At 55.5% G+C, this 22,708-nt stretch overlaps 1 protein-coding gene across 3 annotated transcripts; it reads right to left on the bottom strand.

Moving 5' to 3' along the window:
• Positions 1-1,193: 1,193 nt before the first annotated feature.
• JUP (junction plakoglobin) lies at positions 1,194-22,084 on the bottom strand. 3 transcript variants are annotated; one of them, XM_016215109.2, is made up of 15 exons: positions 21,946-22,084; positions 11,838-12,053; positions 9,663-9,922; positions 9,181-9,419; positions 8,175-8,376; positions 7,312-7,456; positions 7,082-7,185; positions 6,196-6,534; positions 4,531-4,686; positions 4,201-4,320; positions 3,423-3,573; positions 3,196-3,317; positions 2,736-2,775; positions 2,301-2,466; positions 1,194-2,000 (listed from the first exon to the last, which is right to left on the bottom strand). In XM_016215109.2, exons 2-14 carry the CDS (start codon positions 12,043-12,045, stop codon positions 2,315-2,317), a joined length of 2,238 nt encoding a protein of 745 aa, XP_016070595.1. In that variant the 5' UTR covers positions 12,046-12,053; positions 21,946-22,084; the 3' UTR covers positions 1,194-2,000; positions 2,301-2,314. The 3 variants fall into 3 exon arrangements, with proteins under 3 accessions (XP_016070595.1, XP_016070594.1, XP_016070593.1); XM_016215108.2 differs by having other exon boundaries at positions 21,965-22,084; XM_016215107.2 differs by lacking the exon at positions 21,946-22,084 and adding an exon at positions 15,943-15,970.
• Between the last annotated feature and the right edge of the window lie 624 nt (positions 22,085-22,708).

The raw sequence follows: 22,708 nt of genomic DNA, 5'->3' as shown, positions 1-22,708 counted from the left end.
TTGCTCTCTCTTCAGAAGCATGCACTGAGGGAAGGCCATGGGAATACACCAATCTAACAGCCAGTAAGTGGGCTCTCACCAGACACTAAATCTGCTGGCACCTTGGCCTTGGACTTCTAGCCTCCAGAGTTGTGAGAAATGTCTGTCATTTAAGCCACCAGTCTACAATAATTTGTTATAGCAACCTGAACAGACTAAGACAGGCCCTGAACACAGAGTCAGAGCATTGTTAAAAGGTCTCTGAAAACTGTCTGTCCCCTCCTCCCACAATTCCCCTCAGCAGAGCTCAGCTCAGCATCTCATCACTTCTTGCCTACACCTTATAGCCGCCTCCTAAACTGGCTCCCTGCCCTCCTCACGGCACCACATCCATCTCAGTGCCACGAAGCCTGTGTTAACAAGGTCATGGCCTCCCCCCACTGCCTGAGCTCCAGGCAATAGAAATGAAGCAACAGCCCTGGCAAGAGCATAGGTGCCATAGGGTCTCAAGATTGGCAGGTTCCCAGGAGGGGAATTTGGGATGTGGGTTGGGGACTGTCACATAAGCTGACAGTTACACAATGTGACAAGTGAAATGGTCACCCACAGGACATCATGGAGCAGAGAAGGGGCAGCTACTCAGCCTGGTGGGAGCAGGGGGGTTAAGGAGGAGCTGTCCCTGGAGTGAGGGCTGAGTTGCATCCCAATGGGTGAGCAGGTGAGGGCATTCCAGGCAGAGGGAACAGCATGGACAAAGATCAGGAGGCAAGAAACAGTGTGGAGGATGCTGGCTGAGGGGACAGGGAAGGTGGCAGGGGCTGGGGTGAGCCCACCACAGACCACAGAGGGGCCTGGACTCCAAGCCGTAGACCACAGGGAGTGTTAGGCCCTGGAGAAATCCACCAAATGTACATTCAGATTAGATGGGACAGGGTGAGGCAGGGCTAGAGACTGAGAGGCCAACAAGGGGGTGGCCCACTGGAGAGAAGAGTAAGGCCTGGTGTCCCTGAAGGTCATCTCTTAGCCCCTCAGCTCCTAAGGTTCCAAGTTGGAGTGGTACAAGTTTATGTTGAATTAAATCCATTCTGCCTCTTTCAGTGTTCCTTTCTCCCTGACCCCCCTCTCTCCACGTCTTCCCCACAAACAAGGTGGCCATGAGGCTGCTAAGGGAGCCTTGCCTCCCCATCCCGTGCCTCCAAACAGCCTCCATTGGATCTGTGTGTTAGTTTTATTTTCATTGCTTTGGTCTATACAAAAAAAACCAATAACCAAAAACATAAAGCAGTATTAATAAAACTCTCCCCAGGGACCTCCCCCAGCCCTCACATCCATGTGCAGGAGGTCGGGGGTGGGGTGAGGGGGTGTTGAAACAGGAAGGGGAAGAGAAAGCCCCTCACCGCACACCAGAGGGGTCAGCCAAGAGCACTTCTGGGGTCAGCTAGGGCAGTCGTGTGGGTGGGACAGGGGTGTGAGGAAGCTGTCCCCAGAACTACCCCCGGGAGGGGGCCAAAGCCAAGTGAGTGTCCTGGGGAAAGAGCAGGGAGGGTCCTGGAGTGGGGGATTCACTTTCCACATCTCTGTCCCATTTCCTTGGACAGTCCCTGAACTTTTCAAGAGGAGCTTTGGATTCTGGGGCTTTGGGCCTTGAACCTGGGTGTTGGAGACCCCAGGGACTCAGGATAGCTGGTCGGTGGAGTTCAATGAGAAAATCAGACCCAGAGAAGAAACCAAACCCCGTGGGCCCAGGCAGCTGGAGACTGGCAGCCCGGGCAGGGAGGGGGGGACTGCTGGGGTAACAAAGTCTAAAGCTTTAGTGCCAGGGCCACAGGGTTGGGGAGGGGGTATTGGGCTGTTGACCCACAGCCCAGAACAGAAAAGTAGGAGCAGATCACCATCCCAAGGAAGACCCTATGGAGGCATGGGGTTCGGCAGGAAGTCGTGGCCCTGGTCCCCCGGGCTCAGGCACTTTTCTGTCTCGCCCCAGCGTCTGCACAGAGAGCCTCTCAGATGAGGAGCCGCACCTGGGGGATGGGCAGACACAGAGGCGTCAGGGCAGGCCTGTGACCCCTAGAAGCTCCTGCCATTATCACATCACCCACCCACCACCCATAGAAGAGGCAGGACCCCCCATCTCCAGCAAAGATAAAAGAATAAGGCAGGCCTTTCTTGGGGGAGCTCAACAGCAAAAGGCCCCACCCTCGTTCCCCCAAAAAGGAGCCAGAGTTTCAATAAAAACATGAGAGGGCCCCCGTGAGAAGGAGGTTCTAGAGGGAAGGGAAAGTGTGTCTCAGGGGCCCACAGGCATGAGAGAGGCTGCTTACTGGGGTAGAGCCAGCTAGGCCAGCATGTGGTCCGCAGTGGGGTAGGGGGGCCGGAGGCCTTCGCTGTAGGTGTCGATGGGATAATCCCCGTCCATGTCCATGTGCATCTCCAGGGGGTCCAGGGGCACATCACTTGAGTACATGGGGCGGTAGGTGGCATCCATGTCTGGGAAGGAGAAAGGGGACTCTGTCCAGGGTCTGCAGGCCACCCTGTGTGTGTTGGGGGGTCTGGACAGCCCTCAGCACCTCCTCTACCTTCGCCTAACCCCCAGTGGGCCTGACCCGCCTCCCTAAACTCCCATGTCAGGGGACCTGGACAGGATAGTACAATAGCTACCACTGGTCCTTAGCCCTGGAGACACAGGGCCTCTCCCTCCCTCACACCCCCATACCCCTCCCCCACTCTCTGGGGTCCTGAAAACTCAGCTCACTTACCATCTGCATAGGGCTCATTGATGGGGATCATGCTCTGGGCCTGAGGAAGGAGACAGAGGAACAGTGAGGGAGGGGGAAGGGTGGAAAACGCAGGGGTTGCGGGTGGGCAGCTAGAGATGCTTCTATAAAGAGGGCCAGGGGAAAAGCGAAGATCCCCGAGGGAACCGAAGATGAAATGGGGTTACTCAGTACCCTGATGAACTCTCCTCAGGCACCTCCCAGGGTGGAGGGTCCCACCATTCATGCTTGGGGGCACCCACAGAACAAGAACAGCCCTGGGGAGGGGAGGGGACCGGAGAATGGGTGCCAGGAGCTGCCCCACGCAGGACAAAACAATCCAATCATAAAATAAAATAAAAGTCCATGAAGTTGCCAGGATGGTAGAAGCCCCCATAAAAGTGCTGTCCCTGTGCAGTGTGCAAGTTGCACAGCCTCAGGCTTCAGTCCACCCGGTACTCACAGCCTCCCAGGCAGCGGGGTCGTGCTTAAAGAGGGAGTTGGTGAGCTCCACGGACACACGCTTGCGGTAATCTGGGTTCTTGTCCTCGGAGATGCGGAACAAGACAGCCGCGGCATAAGTGGCTGAGCAGAGAGGAAAGGCCAAGTCAGGCACCTGCCTCCACCCTGGCTGGGGGGACAAGGCCCAGCCCCCTCGCTCACCCCCTCTCCCCCAGAACAGCCTCTCACCGGTCCCTTCATTGCGGGAGTGAAGCAGCTCCATGAGTGGGGCTGAGGCCCCCTCAGCATCGATGGCATCAGCTGCCTCCTTGTCCTGGGCCAGCTCACACAGGACCCCAGCGGCCACACGCTGGATGTTCTCCACCGATGAGTACAGGAGCTGGGGACAGGCGGCGCAGGGTAGGGGTCAGGCAGGTAGGCAGCACCCCGCAGAGCCCTGCCCATCTCCACCTCCCCTTTCTGGATGTACCCCAAGCTCATTGGCCTATTTCCACTGGATTTTTATTATAGTCATCCATATATCCTATTTTTTTAAATCTAACATAGTATAAACCACTTCCTGAATTATTAAAAAACTTTCCCCAGTCCAGCTGGCATGGCTCAGCAGTTGAGCATCGACCTAGGATCCAGGAGATCGCAATTCGATTCCCGGTCAGGCCACATGCTCCAGCTGCGGGATCAATCCCCAGTGTGGGGTGTGCAGGAGGCAGCTGATCAATGACTCTCATCATTGATGTTTCTATCTCTCTCTCCCTTCCCTTCTTGGAAATCAATAAAAATATTTTTTAAAAAAAGAAGATAATAAGTCTTTCTTTAAAAAAACAAACAAAAAACTTTCCGTAAAAATCTCTGAGTTCACATTGATACTCAAGAAAGAAAATGCTGCAAAGCTAAACAATAACCACGCCACACCCATTACCAGACCACGGCTGCCAACCTTCCCGGTTCAGCAGCGGGGAAAAGCAGGGACTGGAGGACCTCTCCTGCCCTCCTGCCCCAGACTCACCTGCACAAACAGGGGGATGGTGTTGAGTCGGAAGATCTCCATGCGGTTCATGGGATCCCGGGCGAGGATGTGCAGGGCTCCAGTGCAGCCCTCCACAATCTCCTCCATCCTCACGCCATCCTGCACGAGAGGAGGCATTGGGACATGGCAACAGGTGGCCCCTGGACGCGGCCTCACGCCCCCCCAACAAGCTCACAACCCTCGTTGGTCCTTGGAGTGGCATCAGTTGCGACTCATCTCCCCAAGTACACACTCACGTGCACACACATTCGCACAGGGGACACCCTGACCCCCAAGGAGGGCAGTCACAGGCACCACCAGCTCGCTTACCGTGTAGGGCTGCTGTGTGCCTGCAGCCACGTGGCGCTGGGCATCCTGATGGGCCTTGACCAGCAGCTGGACGAGGCGGGGAATGACGGCTGCCTCCTGCAGTGGGGCATGGTTGGCTGGGCACAGGGCCAGATTCCTGACCAAGCCAATGGTTGCCTGGCAAGGAAAAGGACAACAACTGTCATTTCTTGGGTGTCTGGAGGATCCCAATTTCCCAGCATCATCTCCTCCTCCTCCTCTACCATCTCTCTGTCCTCCTGGCCGGACATGGACGTGCTGGAAGATCTCCAGAGAATGAGACCACCCCAGCCCATGTCCCTTATTCCATAGCATCTATGGGTTCTCATCTGTCCAGCTCCAACAGCCCCTGCTAAAATGATGCCCCATTCCAGAACACTCCGCCAGGCCCCATGCTGACTCTCACCCTATCCCCTCTCTTAACCCCCCTTCCAGAGACAACATAGTTGCTTTACCAATAGTTCCCAAACCCTGATTATCAGGGAGTCCTTGCTACAGTCGACCCTACAGCCTCTTCTGGTGACACTCATACAGTAATCAATCCCCAGCAGGGCCGAGGTCTCCTCCCCAGGGCTCCCCGACTCCCAGGAGCAACTCTGGTCTCCCAGGCCCCTCAAGAGCTTGTACAGCAATTTATCATCTTATTTGACCCTCAAAACAAGAAGCCAGGAGGGCAGGGATGAAAATCACGTGAGAAATGAAGACATGAGCTCAGGGTGGATGAACTGCCAAGGTCACTTGTCCATTAGCTGCTGGGTCAGGATGCAAACCCTTCCCCCACCTAGGCCTTGCAGCAGGCACCAACCCTAGGACGAGCCACGAGCTGCCCCTTTATTCTCACTATGAACTTTTAAAAAATGTATACAATCACTCAGAGTCATTCTCATCTGTACTGTTAAATTGTCTAAAATTTAGCCAATGCCAGCGGGCTCTCCCAGGTGGTCCCCTGAGAAGGGCCCACCCCTTCACACCCCGGACTTCCTATGGCAAGCACTAGGTTGCCCCCCAGAATCCACTCAATCCCTTGTCTTTTTAGCATCGGTCCTGAGGTTTAGCAGACCCAGAGCCCTCTGATACATGACACATTGCTAGCCTCCTTATACCTCGATGTAGCCAAATGACCAAGTGCGAGGGTGTGGGCTAAAGTGTCACGTCCAACTTCCTGGTCACTGCTAGCCTCCCACTTTTCTGGGGCTAGAATGCATTTGTGGGGATGATACAGCCCAATCATTGGTGTGAGCACAACTCTCTCATTCAGACCTTCTCCCGCTAACGTAAGAGGTGAGCTCCATGGGCTAGCAGCTACACCTAGGAGCTTGTTAGAAAATGCAGAACCTCACCTCCCCCACCCCGAGGTCTACAGAATCAGAACTTGCAGTTTAATGAGACAGCCCTAGGTGGTCATGTGACTAGTAAAACTTTGAAGTTCTGCCCTTGGGAATGGCCCAGCTATAAGAGAGAAAGATTCTGGGTCTCAGGAGCAGAGCCACTGTGGAGGTCTGAACCACTCCACGACAAAGGAATGAATTTCTAGCTTATTTAGGGCCCCTCTGTTACAGCAGCTTTGCCTGCACTGATACAGCACCTAATCCTGCCTGCAGAGCGCTCCTTTCCCTGGCCTAGCCCCTACCACGTCAGTGGTCATACCTTGACCAGTGGCCACTGGTTGGGCTGGTTGAGCAGCTTGACAATGGCCGGGATGCCATAGTTGAGGCGCACAGAGTTCTGGGCCATCTCGGCCTCAGGGTGGCGGCTGGTGAGGTGGCGCAGGGCGCAGACAGCAGGCTCCGTGATGTCATCCTTGTCGCCAGCACGCAGGATCGCGTGGATGAGAGCCTCCACGCCACTGTTCTGCGTCACCAGCGTCTTGTTCTTGCTGTTGTTGCAAGTCAGGTTGGACAGAGTGCCCGTGGCACAGGTGAGGACGTTGACGTCATCCACACTCAGCTGGTTCACCAGAATCTTCAGCACGCTCTCCAGTCCCTCCTGGGGTCGGAGAGGCAGTGCTGAGTGAGACAGACTCCCAACTGCTCCCATGTATGCCCCAGGGGAGTGAGATGGCCTGACGGGGGTGGAAGCCCACTCGGCTGATATTCACTGGGCCCTGCCTATATGCCAGGGAACCTTCATCCCTGCGATCCTACTGATGCCTATGAGAGGGCAGTGCTCTCCTGTGGGGCAGCTGAGGCCCAGAGAGACTATGTGCTTTGCCCATGGACCCATAGCTAGTGGGCAGGATCTGAACCCAGGCTTATCTCTAAGTTCCATGCTCTTTCCTCCAGCCCATCTGCTCCTCCTCTGCATCCCCAGAGCCAGGCAGAGCCCCACTCAGGTGGAAGGAGGCCTCAGCCTCAGTGGCCCAGCTGACACATTTTCACATGCTTCTACCTTCTGGGCCTTCACTGCTGCCCCCTCAGCGATCCCCAGGCCAAATCTGCTGCTAAGGTCAGACTCCTAGCCATGAGTCTGGACATGGTAAGACAGGAGGACAAGGGGCTGAAGAGGCGAACCCAGGCCTGAACACCTTCCTCACCTGTTTGGTGGCCACGTCTGAGAGGTTGCGCAGGGTCCAGAGGCAGTTCTGCACCAGGCGGGGGCTGTTGCTTGTCAGGTGTTTGCCCAGAGCCTGCATCCCACCTGGGGTAGGGGACACAGGTCACGTCAGTCACAGGGGACCACAACTAACGGAGCCTGGCCACTGGACTGGGCCCTACCTTGGCCCTCCTGGCCACACAGGCCTAGTTTTAAGGCCACAGTACTCACCAGCCTCTACGATGGCAGGCTTATTGTTGGGACACACGGACAGCACCTTGAGCACGCGGCTGGTGGTCCAGAGCAGCTTCTCGTAACTGTAGTTGCGCATGATCTGCACAAGGGCCTGGGGTCCTCCGTTGGCCAAGATGATGAGCTGTGGGAAGAGGGGGAGAATAGCGTAAGATACGCAGGGACTATGACAACGAACAAGGGAAAAAAGGGGGACAACAGAGCTGCCATTACTGAGCTTCAGCTAAAACCTGAATAGATTTTGTGACTATTAAATAAGCCAAAATCTTGAAAAAAAGGTAATACCCAAATGCCGGCAAGGACGAGGTGAAACTGTACTAACACCACCACTGATGGCATTGTAAATGACACAATCATTTTGGAAAGCAGTCTGGCAATCGGGGTAAAAGCCTATAAATATTAAAAACCCTTGGCCCTGCTGATGAAAAACTTTCCTCTTTGGGAAAAGCTGTGTACCTGAAGATGTTCATTATAGCATTGTTTACAACGGTGTCATTATAGAGGATGATTTTGCGGACAATATAATAAAAAAAAATGTTTTAATGTCATGTAGAAAGCAGATGCACGGATATACTTTTGCTATGGTTACTGTTACATACAAATATGCCCAGAGGACAGCACTGGAGGAAGCACATCAGGATAACCATGGCTGTGTGAGGATAATGCATTTGTTTTCTTTTCCTTACACTCAAAATGGTTATACGATGAAACATGTATAATAGCACATACATCTATATTTAACCTAAAAATGGGCAGGAGGCAACGAAATGAGGCTGCAGCTAATACAGAAGGTAATGTTATGGTGGGCAGTGGGTCTTGGCTGGGCGCGGGGAGGGGCCCACCTTGCTCTCCTGGTTGCCATAGGCCAGGAGCTGCAGGCAGTCAGTGGTGATGGCCAGGAACTTGGGGTTGTTCTTGTTGAGCAGGGGAACCATCTTCTGCAGCCCGTCGGCCAGGCGCACGGCCATCTTGGCACCCTCCTGGTAGAGCAGCAGGTTGTGCAGCGTGGTGATGGCGTAGAACAGGACCGACTCCACGGGGGAGCTGGGATGGTGGGCAGGGGGTCAGTGTGAGTCGGGTCCCAGGGGCCTGGCATAAATGTAGGCCACCTCCCCCAGAAAGCCTTCTCCAGTACTAACACCCTCATGGACATCACCCTTTGCTAAAATCTCATAGTCCCTCGAGCCCAGCCCACTTTTATGCATAGAGCACACATCACCTCTCCTCTCCCCACTGGGACTGTGAAGCCTGCTCCTGGGCTCCCAGCCCGGTGCTGAGCAGAAAGTAGGTCCTCTAATACCTGTCCCGACTATGTAGAATAACTACCACTACACACTCAGGCCTGAAAGGGGCCCTGAAAGGGGCTCAGAAGAGAGTAAGATCAATGTCTACCCTCAAGGAACTTGCAGCCTGGAAAGGGGCTCAGAAGAGAGTAAGATCAATGTCTACCCTCAAGGAACTCGCAGCCTGGTGCGGCGCTGAGGAAAGGCCAATCAACGTTGGAAGGCCGGAAAGGTAAAGGTGGCCAGGGAACACGCTGTTCCCTCCCTTGGAATACTCTTGCCTTTATCTACAACAGCCAAACTCCACTCATCCATCAACGTTGCCATTAGAGTCAACAGCTCCGCAGAGGTCTGAACAATCTCAGACACACCTCTGCCCTAGTCTATACTGTAGCCTCATAACTAACCTGCCTGTTATATAAGCAGCTAAGCACCAAGACTGGACATGGTTCTGCACCTGGCACATAGTAGGTGCTCAATCAATGTTGTATGGAAGCCCAGGAAAGGGAGGGGGAAGGCCAAAGGAGGGAGGCCCTGGGTCCCCACAGTGAGTAGGGGTGAGTACCTGAGCATGCGAACCAGGGCAGGGATGCCACCCGACTTAAAGATGGCGAGCAGCCCCTCACGGTGGTGGGAAAGGTTGTGCAGGATGCTCGTGGTGCAGCGGGCCGTGTCCAGGTCACTGGTGTTCTGCATGGTACGCACAACAGCTGCCACCAGCTGGGGCGAGCCCATCAGCGCCCGCCTCGATGCCTCCTTCTTCGACAGCTGATTCACGATCATGGCCGCCTTAGTCACCACCACCTGGGGGGAGCGGAGCGAAGGATAGAAGTGAGCAGATGAGCCAGGTCCAGTTGCCACTGTGAGAAGGAGGTGACCAGGAGGCTCCCTCACAAAGCTCAGAGGGACCCAGGTGAGACTCTTCCTACTGATGGGGCTGCGGGTTCAGGACCTCCCTCTGTCCCAGGTAGGGCCCTCCCTGTGGATGCCTGACATCCCCCTTCCCTGCCTGCCCCTGCCCCCGCCCCAGGGAGACCCCTCCCGGACCGGGTCCTCGTCGTTGAGCAGCTTGGTGAGCTCCGGCAGGGCGCGGGTGGCCAGCTCAGCGTCGTCCTGGTAGTTGATGAGATGCACGATGGCCGACTTGAGCAGCTGCGACGGCTCAGCCAGTCGCTGCAGGTTGGTGGTCTGCCCCTCCACCTGGGTGGCCAGCAGCAGCGAGCTGTCCTCCCCCGTCATGCCAGGACACATGGCCTCCCGCACCCGCTTAGCTCTGGCCGTTGTGGACATCTGGTACTCCAGGTCACCTAGGGACCAATGGACAGGGACTGAGCTGCAGAGGGCAGGCAAGGGGAACCTGGGGAGCAGGGCAGGCTGTGCAAACAGCCCACCTGGATGCTCTAGGCTGCCTCCCAACCCGACCAAAGGCCCAGCGCACCACCTGCAGTTCTGCCTAGCCAGTGACCTTGGGGGGGTCACCATCGCCACAGTTAAGTCATCTGTAAAATGGGGCACCACCTATTCTGTCCACTACAGGGAATTCTTATGAGAATTAAATGAGATAATAGTTGTGAATTGCTCTGAAAAGAAAGGATTCATGTGTAAGGCACATCTCACTACAAAAATATCAGTGATGATTATTATTAACAGGAATAGCTAACATTTTTTGAGTATTTATTATGTACCTGGTAGTGAATTAAGCGTTTTTCTTGTATTTTCTCATTTAATCTTAGAACAATCCTACAAGATAAGTACTATTTTTTAAAAATATTTTTTGGTTTTTATTGATTGATTGATTGATTTCAGAGAGAGGAAGGGAGAGGGAGAGATAGAAACATCAATGATGAGAGAGTCATCGATTGGCTGCCTCCTACACACCCCCTACTGGGGATAGAGCCCACAGCCCAGGCATGTGCTCTGACGGGGAATCAATGCTCAACTACTGAGCCACGTCAGCCGGGCTAAAAAATATTTTTTAATGTAGTTAATAAGATCTGATACTGATTTTTTTTTTTTTAATTTTTATTTATTGATTTGAGAGTCATTGATTTGTTGCTCCACCTATCCATTGGTTGGTTATTCTTGTATATGCCCTGGCCAGAGATCAAACCCACAACCTTGGTGTATTAGGATGACGCTCTAACCAACTGAGCTACCTGGCCAGGGCCAAGATAAATACTATTATTATTTCCACTTTACAGATGAAAAAACTGAGGCACAGAGAGATTATAAGAACCCAAGCTGGGATCTGAACTCAGACAATCTGACTCCAGAGCCCAAACCCCAACCCTGTGTCCCTCCCTTAACAACCAGGTAAAGGCCAGATGAGACAGCCTGGTTCTCTTCAACCCTGAAATCTCATGATTCTAATTATACCCTCATCATTTCCAAAGGAGGCAACTCTCCCATTATATGGACAGGCAATTTGAGGCTCAGAGGTAGTAGACACCCAATATCATATAGCATATCAAAGGGCAAGTCAGGAGAGGGGTTTCAGAGAGCAGAAGGTGGGTTCTTAGCTCAGACTCCAGGTTCTACCTCCTGGGTTGTCCTGGGAGTCCCACAAATAGATGCCCAGGCTTCCCACGCAGCCTTGTCTCAGCCAGAGTCTCAATGCCCTGGGGAGAGGGAGGCAGAGTTTCCACTCTCCAATTAATCAGGGAGGAGACATCGACATGGCTTTCCCACCTGAATGCTGGTGGGGCATCCCATTCCCTAAGGCCCAGAAATGGGCAGGTCACTTCACCACCTGACCTTGGCCCACTTCCAAGTCAGCATGTTCCACATTCCAACTTGACTCCTCCCTGCCCCCCACCAGGAGCCCTCAGGCTTAAGAACTGCACCATCTCTACCAGACAGAGGACTCCCAGAGGGTGGAGCTCTGCCTCCCCATCTAACTTAAAGGTCCCAGAACAAAAGGACTCTGTATTCCTGCAGCCCATGGGTCCCTGAGGGCAACAGTGACATCTCCTCATCACATTGTAAACTCCGGGAAGGCAAGGACTGTGCCTCTTCCTTCAGACTGGTGGGCAGGGTCTATGCCTCCCCTTCATGCTAGAGGTTTACAAAGAAGGATCTGCCTCCTTCCCAGATGGGGGCATCCTGAAGCAGCTGTGCCTCTTCCCTCAGGCTGGGAAGCCCCTCAAGTCTGTTTCTTTTTACCCTGACCTCCCTCCAGGGCCCAGCCTGGTTTCCCATGGAACAGTCCCCAAGGCTCCCAACCTTGGCTCTGAGGGGCCCCCTGGGTGTAGGTGGTGGTCTTCTTGAGTGTGTACTGGCGCCCGCAGGCTTCCTCCTCCTCCATGACGCCCTTGCTGCTGACTGAGGGCACACCGGTGTTGGCGCCCGAGTGGATGCCTGAGTCGTACGTATACGTCTGTTGCCACTCCGTCACCTTGATGGGCTGTTCGATCAGGTTCATCACCTCCATGGTGGCTGCTGGGGACACAAAGAAGAAGCAAAAAATCAGCTGGCCCCGTTGGCTGGCCCGGCCCCTGGCTTCCCCAGGCCCTGGCCGTTACCCCTTACTCCTACCACAAACCCAAGGGCCCCAGAGGGCTGTGATGGAGGGAGTGGGGAGCAGAGAGGCACCAGGCCCAGGAAGGGATATCCACGCGTGAATCCTATCTACGCGTGAGTCCTGGGCTTGCATCTCTGACCTCCACCAGGGTGGAATGAAACCCATGGTGGGTAGGGGAGTAAAGAGCTAGATGCCCCACCCCAGCCCTGGGCTCCCTCACTTGGGAGTTGGGTTGACTCTTCCCAACTCTCCCAGAGCAGAAAGCACTCAGGGCCTCCAGTAGCTACTGGGATCCCGCAGACCCACCCCCATCTACTGGGGCTCGCTGGGAAAGGCTGCTGGATGTGAGGTAGCTGCACCAAAAACCGGTTGGTCAGACAGGGAAGCAGTCAGACAGGTTTCTCTGGGAAGCCAGGGAGGCTGCTGGGAACAGTAGGAGGCGCCCCAGGATCCCTCAGGGTCTCTTTCCTGCAGATAGGGCAGGATCATAAGTGGTCCCAGAGGCCCAGGGCCTAAGATCCCGTCTCTCCAGCACCCCAGCTTCTGGAAACCTTTCCCAGAGTTCTGAGTCCCACGGAGAGTTTCAAATTTCAGCCTCGCACTACCAGGGCAGTACACCTATCTGCTGAGCCTGTGTCCCCATCTGCAAAATGGGGTCGCACCAGCTCCCTAGCAGGTTGTTGTGAGGACTGTATTTATAAAGGACCCAGCCTGGCTCACAGCAGGTTCAGGTGTTGGTGGCAGTGGTAGTGGCCATGTAACAGCACCACCTCTCCCCTGCAGTGTTTGCCCACCTCTTGGCGTCCTCGAACCCAGGCTAGGGATAAGGGGTGAGGCAGGCCTCGGGGTAGTCATTGCCACTCAGGCACCCCTTGGGATACTTGGGGTTAGTAAAGAGTTGGGCCCTACTCTGTACCAGGGAGGTAAATTCCCACTTGCTGTCTGGCTCCCTGTCTTGGAAGCTGACCTTGGAAGTTAGCGCCTGGGAAGAGACAAGGGAAGCCGTGCTCCAATGAGGGCTGACCTTCTGCCAGATCTTTCACTAATATGCCATCCTCACTAGCAGGTTTGGAAGCACATGCTCTTTTCCCCATTCACAGATGTGGAAATTGAGGGACCATCTGGTGAGGTGGCACAGCAGAAAGACGACAGAGCCAGAACCAGGGACAGGCATGAATGATACCCAAGAGTGCGGCCTTTGCTTACCCAGCATAGCCTCAGACAGCAAGCAGACCCCGGGCTGGTCTACCTGTGAGGCTGGGCAGCACCCAGCACCTCAAACCCTTTGTGTTGGGGAACTGGTGAGAATGAGGGTGGGGTGGCTGGTGCAGCCTGGCCCCACCCCAGGAACAAAGATCACCAGGAATAAGTCTTCCCAGTGAGGCCTGGAGGTCCCATCCTCAAGGAGGAAGGGATGACAAACGGTCCTTCAGGTCTTACTTCCTTTTATGGTGACACCTGGCTCCTCCCCTGCCCCTGAGCACACCTGGAACAGGCAGAGGCAGGAGTCAGACCAGCTCCCAGCACCTCCCTGTCCCCTCCTCCCTCCTTTCCCTCCTCCCATCACGTCACCCCCAGTGACTCAGAGTTTCGAGCTGATAAACAGAAGTAGGCCCAGAATACCAGACAGCCGTATGTGCCAGCTGCTTCCCAGGCACTGACCAAGTGTGGCTATTTCACAAGGAACCCCCCCACCCACCACCACACTGCCCAGCGCTCCTGCTGGAGAGAGAACAGAGGAGAGTCTTGTCACAGAACCTGGAGAAGGAAGGTGAAACTGCATCAGGAAATGAGCTGCATTAACCCTCTAAATGCCACCTGGCTAGGAGGAGGGCTGAGCCCACACCTGGATGCTGAGCCTCCGTCAAATCCACTCAGGATGGACTGGACATCTCAAACCCTGATCAATAAAATCAACCCACCATCGGAGTTGAAAAAAGTCCCCCGCCCCAAGCAGAGACAGCTGCCTATTCCTGGTGCTTTGAGCCAGAGGCTTGCAGGCCTCCCCCAGAGCCACAGGGACAATCCTTCACCTGCCTGGTGTCCAAAGGGACTACCAAGGTCAAGGCTGGCCATGGAAGCGGGGTTTCCTCAGCAGGCCCTTCACCACCCCACCAGCCAGTCCAGGGGGACACAGAGCCTCAGGAGGTCAAAGGATCCTGGGAGAGGGTAGGCATCTGCTGTTACTATCAAATGAATCTCATTTTCCAGCCAAGCAACCCTGACAGGCATTTTTATTACTCCCAGTTTCTAGGTGAGGAAACTGAGGCTCCACATTGAGAAAATGGGGGCACTCAGCTCAAATCCAGGTCTGCCTCACTGCAGACCAGCCTCCAGCCACTAAACAGGGCTGCTCCCCTGGCTCCTAATAGGGGAGCCAGGGAAAGAGGGACCCCTAGGGTCAAGGAGAGAGGGCCAGACACCCAGCTGCAGAGAAGAAGGGGGGCAGGACGTGGGCAGAGCTGAGCCCCCTCACCAAGGGAAGAAGCAGCGGGTGAGACCAAGGGTGCTCCCAGAGCACTGGCTGGGAAACCAGGAGTTCCGGGTTCCAGTCCCAGCCCCCCCGATGAACTTGCTGAGTGTCCTTGGGCAATTATTTTTCCTCTCCGTGCTTCATCTACGCAAGAGTGGCCCAGGTGATCTCGGAGGAATGCTGATATCTAAGATTCTAGGAATAAGGAACCAGAATTTTCATGACAGACAGGAGAAGGCCAAGGGTGGGCAGAATTGGAATGCAGTTCAGAGAGGACACACCAGAACTCTCCTTGAGGAAGGATCACAGGGAGGGAGAGCTATTTCCACAACAGGAAAGCTAGAAAGACGTCAGACCTCGAACCAGCCCCACCTTTCTCCCCACCTGCTCCCCAGGAGAACCAGGGAAATTCTCCCACAAGAAGTAAAAGTGCTGTTTTCGCAGTTCCCAGGGTGAAGGGGCCACACCCAGTTTGGTCTCATCCCTCCCACTCCACCCTGGACCTGAAGCGAGACCTGCCACAATGCCCCCGGACGGAGCCAGGGTGGAAGTGGGTGAGACAGACTCGGGCCCTGCCCATGGGCCCTGGACACAGACGGGCAGAGCCAGACACAGGGCGGTTTTCTGAGTTGAATGGGGGTCCTTTGTTTTTAGCAGCATGCTCTATTCTTGGCATCACTGGAGGAAGAAACCAGCTCAGAGATCACAGGGTGGGGTGGGGGACAGCACAGGGACAGGAAGAGAGACAGGGCCCTGGAGGGGGGGACCTCCCCCACAGGTCCACACCGGGGAGGAATCTGCGAGGAAGCAACGAGCTGCTTTGGGCATGCTGTCTTCCATTCTTGCTTCCTCCTTGGCACGGCCAACCCAGCAGGCTGGCGCTGGGCACCCTAAATCCAAGACTGTCTTGGCATAGTGTGGCCCAGCCTGACATTAAAAATAACTCCCACCAGAGCTACCTCAGGCTCCTGCCCCCACCAGTACTCACTGTCAGTGACGGGCACAGCTGGGCTGGGCTGCAGGACGCCAAGTGTCAATAAGACACCTGGAAACAAGGACAGGAATGGGCGGCCCAAGAAGCTGGAACAAGGCTCAGAAACATTGCATTAGGACTAGAAGAGCAGGCTGGGCCGGGCCCCCACAGGTTCCTTGGGCCAGAGGCCAACGCCCTTTGCAGACTCAAATCTTGGACTCGGTGACGGAAAAGGGAGCTGTGAGCACGGGAGTCAGGTCACTCCATGTCCTTAAATCTCATCTAATGGTCCTCATCTGTTAAGGTGAGGTGACCATGCCACTCACTCCCTTCTTCAGACCGCTGTGTGAACCAAACTCACCTGTGACCATGGAAGCCCGCTATGGACAGTAAAGACTCAGGCAAACATCCTTCTATTGAGGAAGAAAAGAAATGGCAGAGGAGGCCAGCAGCCTGCTCTTTGGTACCCAGGACCCAGGACCCAGGACCCTCTGATGAGAGCTAGGAGGGGTGCTGCCTCCTGGGCCTAGGCCAGGGTCCCTGGGGTGGGGTAGGACGTGGCTGGGGAAGAAGAGCTCTGTCCAGGTCCTGGGAGGGGAGGCCAGGTGGGGGCACTGTGCTGCCCCACTCTCCGGTCACATGTGCTCCTTACGCAGGCAGAGCCGTCAGGCGAGTCAGGCTGGACATTCCCCACATAGCAGCCCCAAGGGAGAGGCTGGGCTCCACAGGGTCACCAGCCCCCACCCTTCCCCACTCTGTCTCTGGCTCCAACTGAAATTTGGCCAGCAATACTGATGGAAAGAGACTCTAGAAAAGTACAGAGACAGACATGACTGCTTCCCTTGAGAGCCCTGCCTCCCCCATCAGGCTGGGGCTTCCCAACTAGGCCTCTCCCCTCAGTATGGTGGCTCCAGGAAGATATCTCCGAGCAGACTAGGTGTTCCTTGGCAGCCTGTAGTCTCCCCCATCAGACTGGTCATTCCAAGTGGGCAGACTGAAGCGGGTGCTAGGTATGGACAAGGCCCTGGGGACAAGAGAAGACAGAAGCCCATCCGGAGCTTCTGGAGCAAAACCCTCACTTCCTGTCTGGAGGACACCCAAGCAGTGGCCAGAGGACTGGCTAGGGGTGGGGGAGGCTCGGGTCAGGCTGCCCCAGCTGCTGTTTGTTTTCTTCCTTCTGGGCTCCTTCCCAAAGCAAACAAACCAGGGTGGGAAAATGAAGGGGACTTGGAGGAGAGGGAAATGCCAGGCCAAGTGGCTTGACCCGGGAACCTCTGGGCACCCCCGGAGAGGGCTCCAGCTGGAGCTCTACTCCCTGCTGGTGCCCTGTGTGGGCAAAACCCCAAACTGGCACATGACCCCAAAGCTGGACTCCTGGGAATGGAAAAACACTTCACCAAGCCTCAGGAAACAGCAGCAAAGGGCTAACATGTCAGTGATGTATCTCAATGCACAAGTGCCCGCTGACCTGCCCCCTGCCCACCCTCACCCACCCCAGGGGCTTGGGTGGCCTGACAACCCCAGCTGGTGTCACTCCTCTGGTGTGATTCATCAGGTGTTCATGCTGCAAGGATGGCTGCCTGGCCCACTCCTGGGACAGCAGGGAAGACCCCACTGTTTGTTCGCTGTTCAACATTTGCTGGAGAAAATGAGGATTTGGATAAAATGAGGATTGGGATCTGGTTAAAATCTGGTATTGTATACAAAGCATGAGATGATCAAGATCAAGGATATGAAACGAAGATGCTAAGAAAAAAGGAAGAAATATTTGAGGTAGTTGCCTCCACAGAGTAGGACTTTTTTTTCTTCCCTAGTAAACTTTTCTCACTTTCTGATTGTTTTTTACAATAGTACTGTTTCAGTCAAGAGGGAACGGAGTCCAACCTCCTCCTCACCCCCAAACAAGCAGCATATTCATTGCCCAACCACGGTCCCAACTCACCCCCCCCACCCTGTGGCTGCCACTCCTCAGAGATAAGAATCCGCAGGACTCCTGCTGTCTCCACAGTGAGGAAAGAAAGCAGACCAGTGAACCCACACTTTGCAGGTCACAGAAAGCAGAGCTTCCTGCCCTGAGGGCCCCCAAAGCCTGAGGTGCCCTGAGGCTGAGCAAAGGGGAGTGGTCAGAGAACTTTCTCTTCAGGCCTGGCCAAGGAAGTTGCTGGAAACTGGGGCAGTCCATGATCCCCAGACCTCCACCAGATTCAACCAAGTCCCGGGAGAGTGGCCTTCGGTCTCACTTGCAGGGACACAAACCCCGATGACCTGCCCCAGCCACACTTCTCTTTCTCTTCACAGGGGTGACTGGGCCAGCTGGCGGCTCATGGATACCTGTCCCTCTCACACCAGGTCTCTTTTCGTCCAAAACACACAAGACTGAGTTTCCCCAGGGACCCCAACAGACCTCAGATTCACCCCAAAGGAACGGGACTGCTGCCTGCCCTCTCTCGTGGGGCAAGATGGTCCTCCCAGCTCACACGGACAGGGCCCTGCAACTCTGAGCCTCCATCTCTCCCTCTGACTCTTCAACTCAAGGTCTCATCTTGAACAAACAGGAAGTCCCTCCTGTCTGGCCTCATCCCTTCCCTAAGAGCATCAGTCCCAGTGGCTTTTGTGCCCTCCGGGGTGATGAAAACCTACAAGCCCCTCACCCTCTTTATAGCTAACAGGCAGGACTGAGTTCCTTCTCTTTCCTTCTCTGTCACATCAAGTCTCCTCGGCCTTCTCTTCTCCAGCATCAATAATCCCCATGCATGGGGTCTTTTCCTGTCTTCAAGGGATCTGGAAGCCCAGTGCTGATAGACTCGGAGGCCCCTATTTCCCAGGCCCATTCTGGTGACAGGTGCCCAGGTAGCAAAGATGCCATAGTTGTGCAGGTCTGAGAAGACAGTGACACCAGCCCCTCCTTCAAGGACCCAAACCCCATCACCAGAAAGACCCTCCCAGCAGCAAAAAACCCATACTGTAGCCCCGCAGTCTCCTGGGCTCCAAAGCAGGGGATAGCTACCTCCATGCCCAAAAGCAGTCTGGCAGGACTGCCCCGTACAATCGTACAATCCAGCAGGACGTTGGCCCAGTCTAAATCTCTCCTTTCTCTCCACTCTCCAGGGAGCAGCCCCCCCTTTATCTTGGCTTAGGCCCAGCCCCCAGCAAGGCAGGCAACTCCCACTTCCTATACAGGGACAAGCCCAGCACAGCCCACCCTTCTGCCCAGCTCAGGCCAGGAGGCAGCGCCAGCTTTGACCCCTGCCCTCCTCTCCCCACCCCTAACTTCCTCCACACATCTGCCACAGGCTTCGGACCCCAGACTTGGGGAGAGAGTCCTCCACCACCCGGAACTAAAAGCCAAGCCACAGGGGAGGTTTCATAAGGCTGGAGGCTAGGACATGAGTCACCCCACCTGACAAATCTGCCCCCACCTTCACCACCTACACATACCTTCCCTGGCCTTCCTGATGTTTCTTCTCCCCAAACCCCCAGCGAAGGCTCTCAAAAAGGAGTGGCAGGAAAACTCATCCCAGAGCCACGGTGGGGTGATAAATCAGGATGGGCTCTGGGTTTAGAGCCAGAGGACCCAAATGCCAGTCTTGGCTCTGCCTGAGTCTCACTGTGCAACCTTGGGCAACTTAGTTAACTTCCCTGAGTTTCAATTTCCTCATCTGTAGAATGGGGTAATGATACCTGCCTCTAGGGACAATCATAAGGATTAAGTGAGAATAGTTAATGAAAGTGCTAGGTATCTAGGTAGAGTCCTCCTTGCTTAAGTTACCACGTATCTACTTACTGGGTAGGTAGGTATTATTATTCCCATTTTACCAAGGAGGTCACTGAAGCTCAGAGAGGTAAAGTGACCAAGGCCACATAAGTAATGAGTGACAGAGGTAGGGTTCAAACCCTGCTCAGGCCAAGCCCAAATCCCTGTGCTCAGAACTGCCTTACTGTAACACCTCTCCAAATAAATGGCCTTTCTGTTGACGAGTCTATTGTCCCATCTCATTCTAAGGTGGCTCCTCTCCTTATCCCTCCTAGGCCAGGGAGTGACCCCCTCATTGGTACCTCCCCCATGGCATCCAGGAGGGAAGCAGGCAGCAGCCGGGGGCCCTGACTTCCTTCATTCCTACAGGCTGCATTCTCAGCCCTGGCAGCCCAAACAGAGGCTCCAAGAGAATGTGGTGGAACTGGGAGGGGGAGGGGGAGGGGAGGGGGGGAGAGACTCCTGTCATCCAAGCTAGGGTTTGATCTAGCAAGAAATGACTAATTGGATCCTACCTTCCCCCTCCCCCCACTCCCATCCAGTAAGTAGCCAGTTTTCACCAGCCACCTCCTAGCAATCCTTCCTCAGTATTATCTTTTCATCTCAGCCACAAACCAGATTAGCTAAACTAATCATTTAACCAATGTAATTACAATGCCTTCCACTCCTCCACTTAGGCATCAAGAAGAGGGAAAACAGGTTATTTTTGCCCAAATTCTATGCCCTTATGTCTCCCCACAGGTACACTACCCACTAGAGAAGTGGGATGGGGAGGAAGCCTGATCCCTGGGGGTGGGAGGCATTCCATGGGGGTCTGACCCCACCCCCACTCTCCCATCTACAAACAGGAAGGAGGTGGTAGGGTCTTCCCAAGTGAGTAAGGGCAAGCAGCCTGATTCCCCTCAATCTTCCCTTCACCCCAGGACTGATGGAGAACCTGGCTCTTACATTCCCCTCTCTGTTCCCCAAGGAGGCTGGGTTCCAAGTCCCTGCAAAAATACCACACTTCAGAATTTTAAAAACCAGTGCTGGAAGCTTAGTGAGGATCCACAACTCTGGCCAGGGGTAGGGCTCTCAGAAAATTGGGGACTGGGGAGGTGCTAATGCAGCTCTGCCTGAACCCCCCCCCCCCCCAGAAGCTTTCCTTCTGCCCCACTTTCCCCATCAAATTCTCTCAGAAAAGGGGGTGGGTGGGGAAAGGACAGCAAAAGCCTCCAGAAGGAATGCACCTTCGAAATCCAGAAATCGAATGGAAATCAAGCCCCACTGCTCCGCGTTTTTCCGCCACAATTACCAGCCAGCTAAATACCGTGGGGGACCGAGTAGAGGGGAAAAAAAAAGAAAAAAAGACCAGAACAGTCGCTTCCCCCCACGTACGTCATTTGGCCCGGCCCTGCCCCACCCCCATTCCTGGGGAGGGGGCAGAGCTTGGGCGAGAGCCACTAGCTCAGGCCTCAAGTGAGGGGGTGTGGTGGTCCCCCGAGACAGGAAGAGAAGGAAGAAGCAGCTTCCCCTACGGCCCACCCCACCCCCATCTCAGGCCCCAGGGGCCCAGCAAACAGGATGGAAGTGGAGGCAGGGAGGACAGGGTCAGAGCGCAAGCACTGGCCCGGGATTAACCTGGCCAGCTGGGGGATGGGGCTTTGCTCCAAGAAGGACCCCATAAACCTGGAGTAAGCCCTGGGCAAGGAGGCATGAAAATCTCCAGAAAAAGCTGCCGTGGATACTTCTCCTGGAAAGTTTGTTTTGGGTAATTTTTTTCCGACAATAAGAGGTTAGAGAAGAGGGTAGTCCTGTTCCCGTATTAACACTCTGGAAGCCGCAGCTACTGGAAATTGGGCCAGTGAATTCTTCACCCATGCACGACCCCACCTCCCAGACCCCAGTCCGAGCCACGGGTGCCAGACACCGGTGGGCGCAGAGCCGGCCCTGCACAAGCCCACCCCACCTCCGCTGGTGAGCCCTAGCCGGGCACCCACCGGAGCGGAGGGAGGCGCCGCAGGTACAGTGCCAATGAGGCTCCGGGAGCTGGAGGACAGGGCCTGTGGACTCCGTGTGCTCACCTGCTCGGCAGGTGGGGCCCTCGTCGCTGGGAAAATGTGCGCTCGGCCCCCATAGTTGGGCAAGCCGGGCGCAGACAATAGGGCCCCACCCAGGCCTGGGGGAGTAGAGAGGGAGGGAAAGCGAGGATGACGCGTGAGGTGGGGTGTGGGTGGCCCCAAAGAGACCAGCGGCAGCAAGTTTCCCAAACAGTAAATTCCTAGTCAGAGTGAGCCCCGGGACGCAGACGGAACAGGTCAAAGTCTGCCCCGCAAGAGGCAGGCAAGAGTCTGGGACGCGGCGCCAGGCGAGTTCCGCGGGTCCGGGGCAGGCACAATTCTGGAGGCACCTGCCCTGACCACTTCCCGCCCTTCTAAATCCCCGGCTCACGACGCCCCAAAGCGCACTCGGCCCGAGCCTCGCGTCCCCGAAGGTCGTGGTGCCCAGGACCCCGGTGCGCCCCCTGTCGCCGGTGCAGGGTGACGCTCCCCGGCTCCCGCCCTCACCTGCCCTGAGACTGAGGGTTCGGCGTCTCGGCCGCTCGCCCCCCTTCCCTCGCCCCAGCGATACCTGCCGCGATCGTCCGCACCTGAGTGTGGAACCTGGCCGGGCTGGGTTGGGGTCGGGCCGGGATGGGAGCCGGCGCGGGCAGCGAACTGAGCTCGGCACGATCGGGCGGCGGCTGCTCCGGACTCTGGCCAAGGCAGCAACTCAGTAACTGAACAAAAGGCGAGGGGACCTGACAGCCAAGCCACGCCTTTCGCCCCCTCGAAGCTCCGCCCCCGAGGGAGACGCCCACCCGCTGATGCGGGCTCACTGGCTGTCTCGCCTGACTGTCCGGTCGAGGGGCGGAGCCTCGCCCCCAGTCCTCTTCCACCGCCGCCTCTGTTTATCCACTGGCCATTGGCCCCAGGGACTGCCAGTCGGCTCTGGGGACGGCCTCCAACTTGAAGTTCCATCCTAACTCTGCACCTATTGGCAAATATAAGGTTACTTTCTCCTGATTGGGCAAGGAACTGTCAGTAAGCCTAAGGAAAGAACCAATGGGAGGGACGGGGTGTGTCTCGCCCCACCCTACCTCTGAGCAGGTAGGACTCATTACTCTCCCCTTCCCCCTACCGGTCCAACAGGTGAGTCAGGGGGCGCCATGGGAAAGGACAGATGCCTTCACAGGCCAGACAACTCAGCGTCAGGTATGATGCTTCTCTGGGCTTATTCACTGTTGCCACAAAGTCGTAATAACATATTTGCACAGCATTTCATAGACTTTTTGTTGGGTTGGGTTTTTTCCCCAAAGATGGAATGCCCATGAGATTTAGAATTAAAACGCCAG

Source organism: Miniopterus natalensis, chromosome 17 (genome assembly GCF_054644295.1).
Source record: "Miniopterus natalensis isolate mMinNat1 chromosome 17, mMinNat1.hap1, whole genome shotgun sequence".
Taxonomy (NCBI): Eukaryota; Metazoa; Chordata; class Mammalia; order Chiroptera; family Miniopteridae; genus Miniopterus; species Miniopterus natalensis.
The sequence above is the reverse complement of the archived record's forward strand: the minus strand, read 5'-3'. Positions and strand labels throughout refer to the sequence as shown.

What these genes read in the sequence shown, in the direction of transcription:
- JUP (XM_016215107.2), bottom strand. An exon ending in CAGACGTGGCCACCAAACAG is followed by an intron (nt 6,535 to 7,081) that starts GTGAGGAAGGTG and finishes CTCCGACCCCAG; the next exon opens with GAGGGACTGGAGAGCGTGCT. An exon ending in ACCCCGCTGCCTGGGAGGCT is followed by an intron (nt 2,776 to 3,195) that starts GTGAGTACCGGG and finishes CTCCTTCCTCAG; the next exon opens with GCCCAGAGCATGATCCCCAT.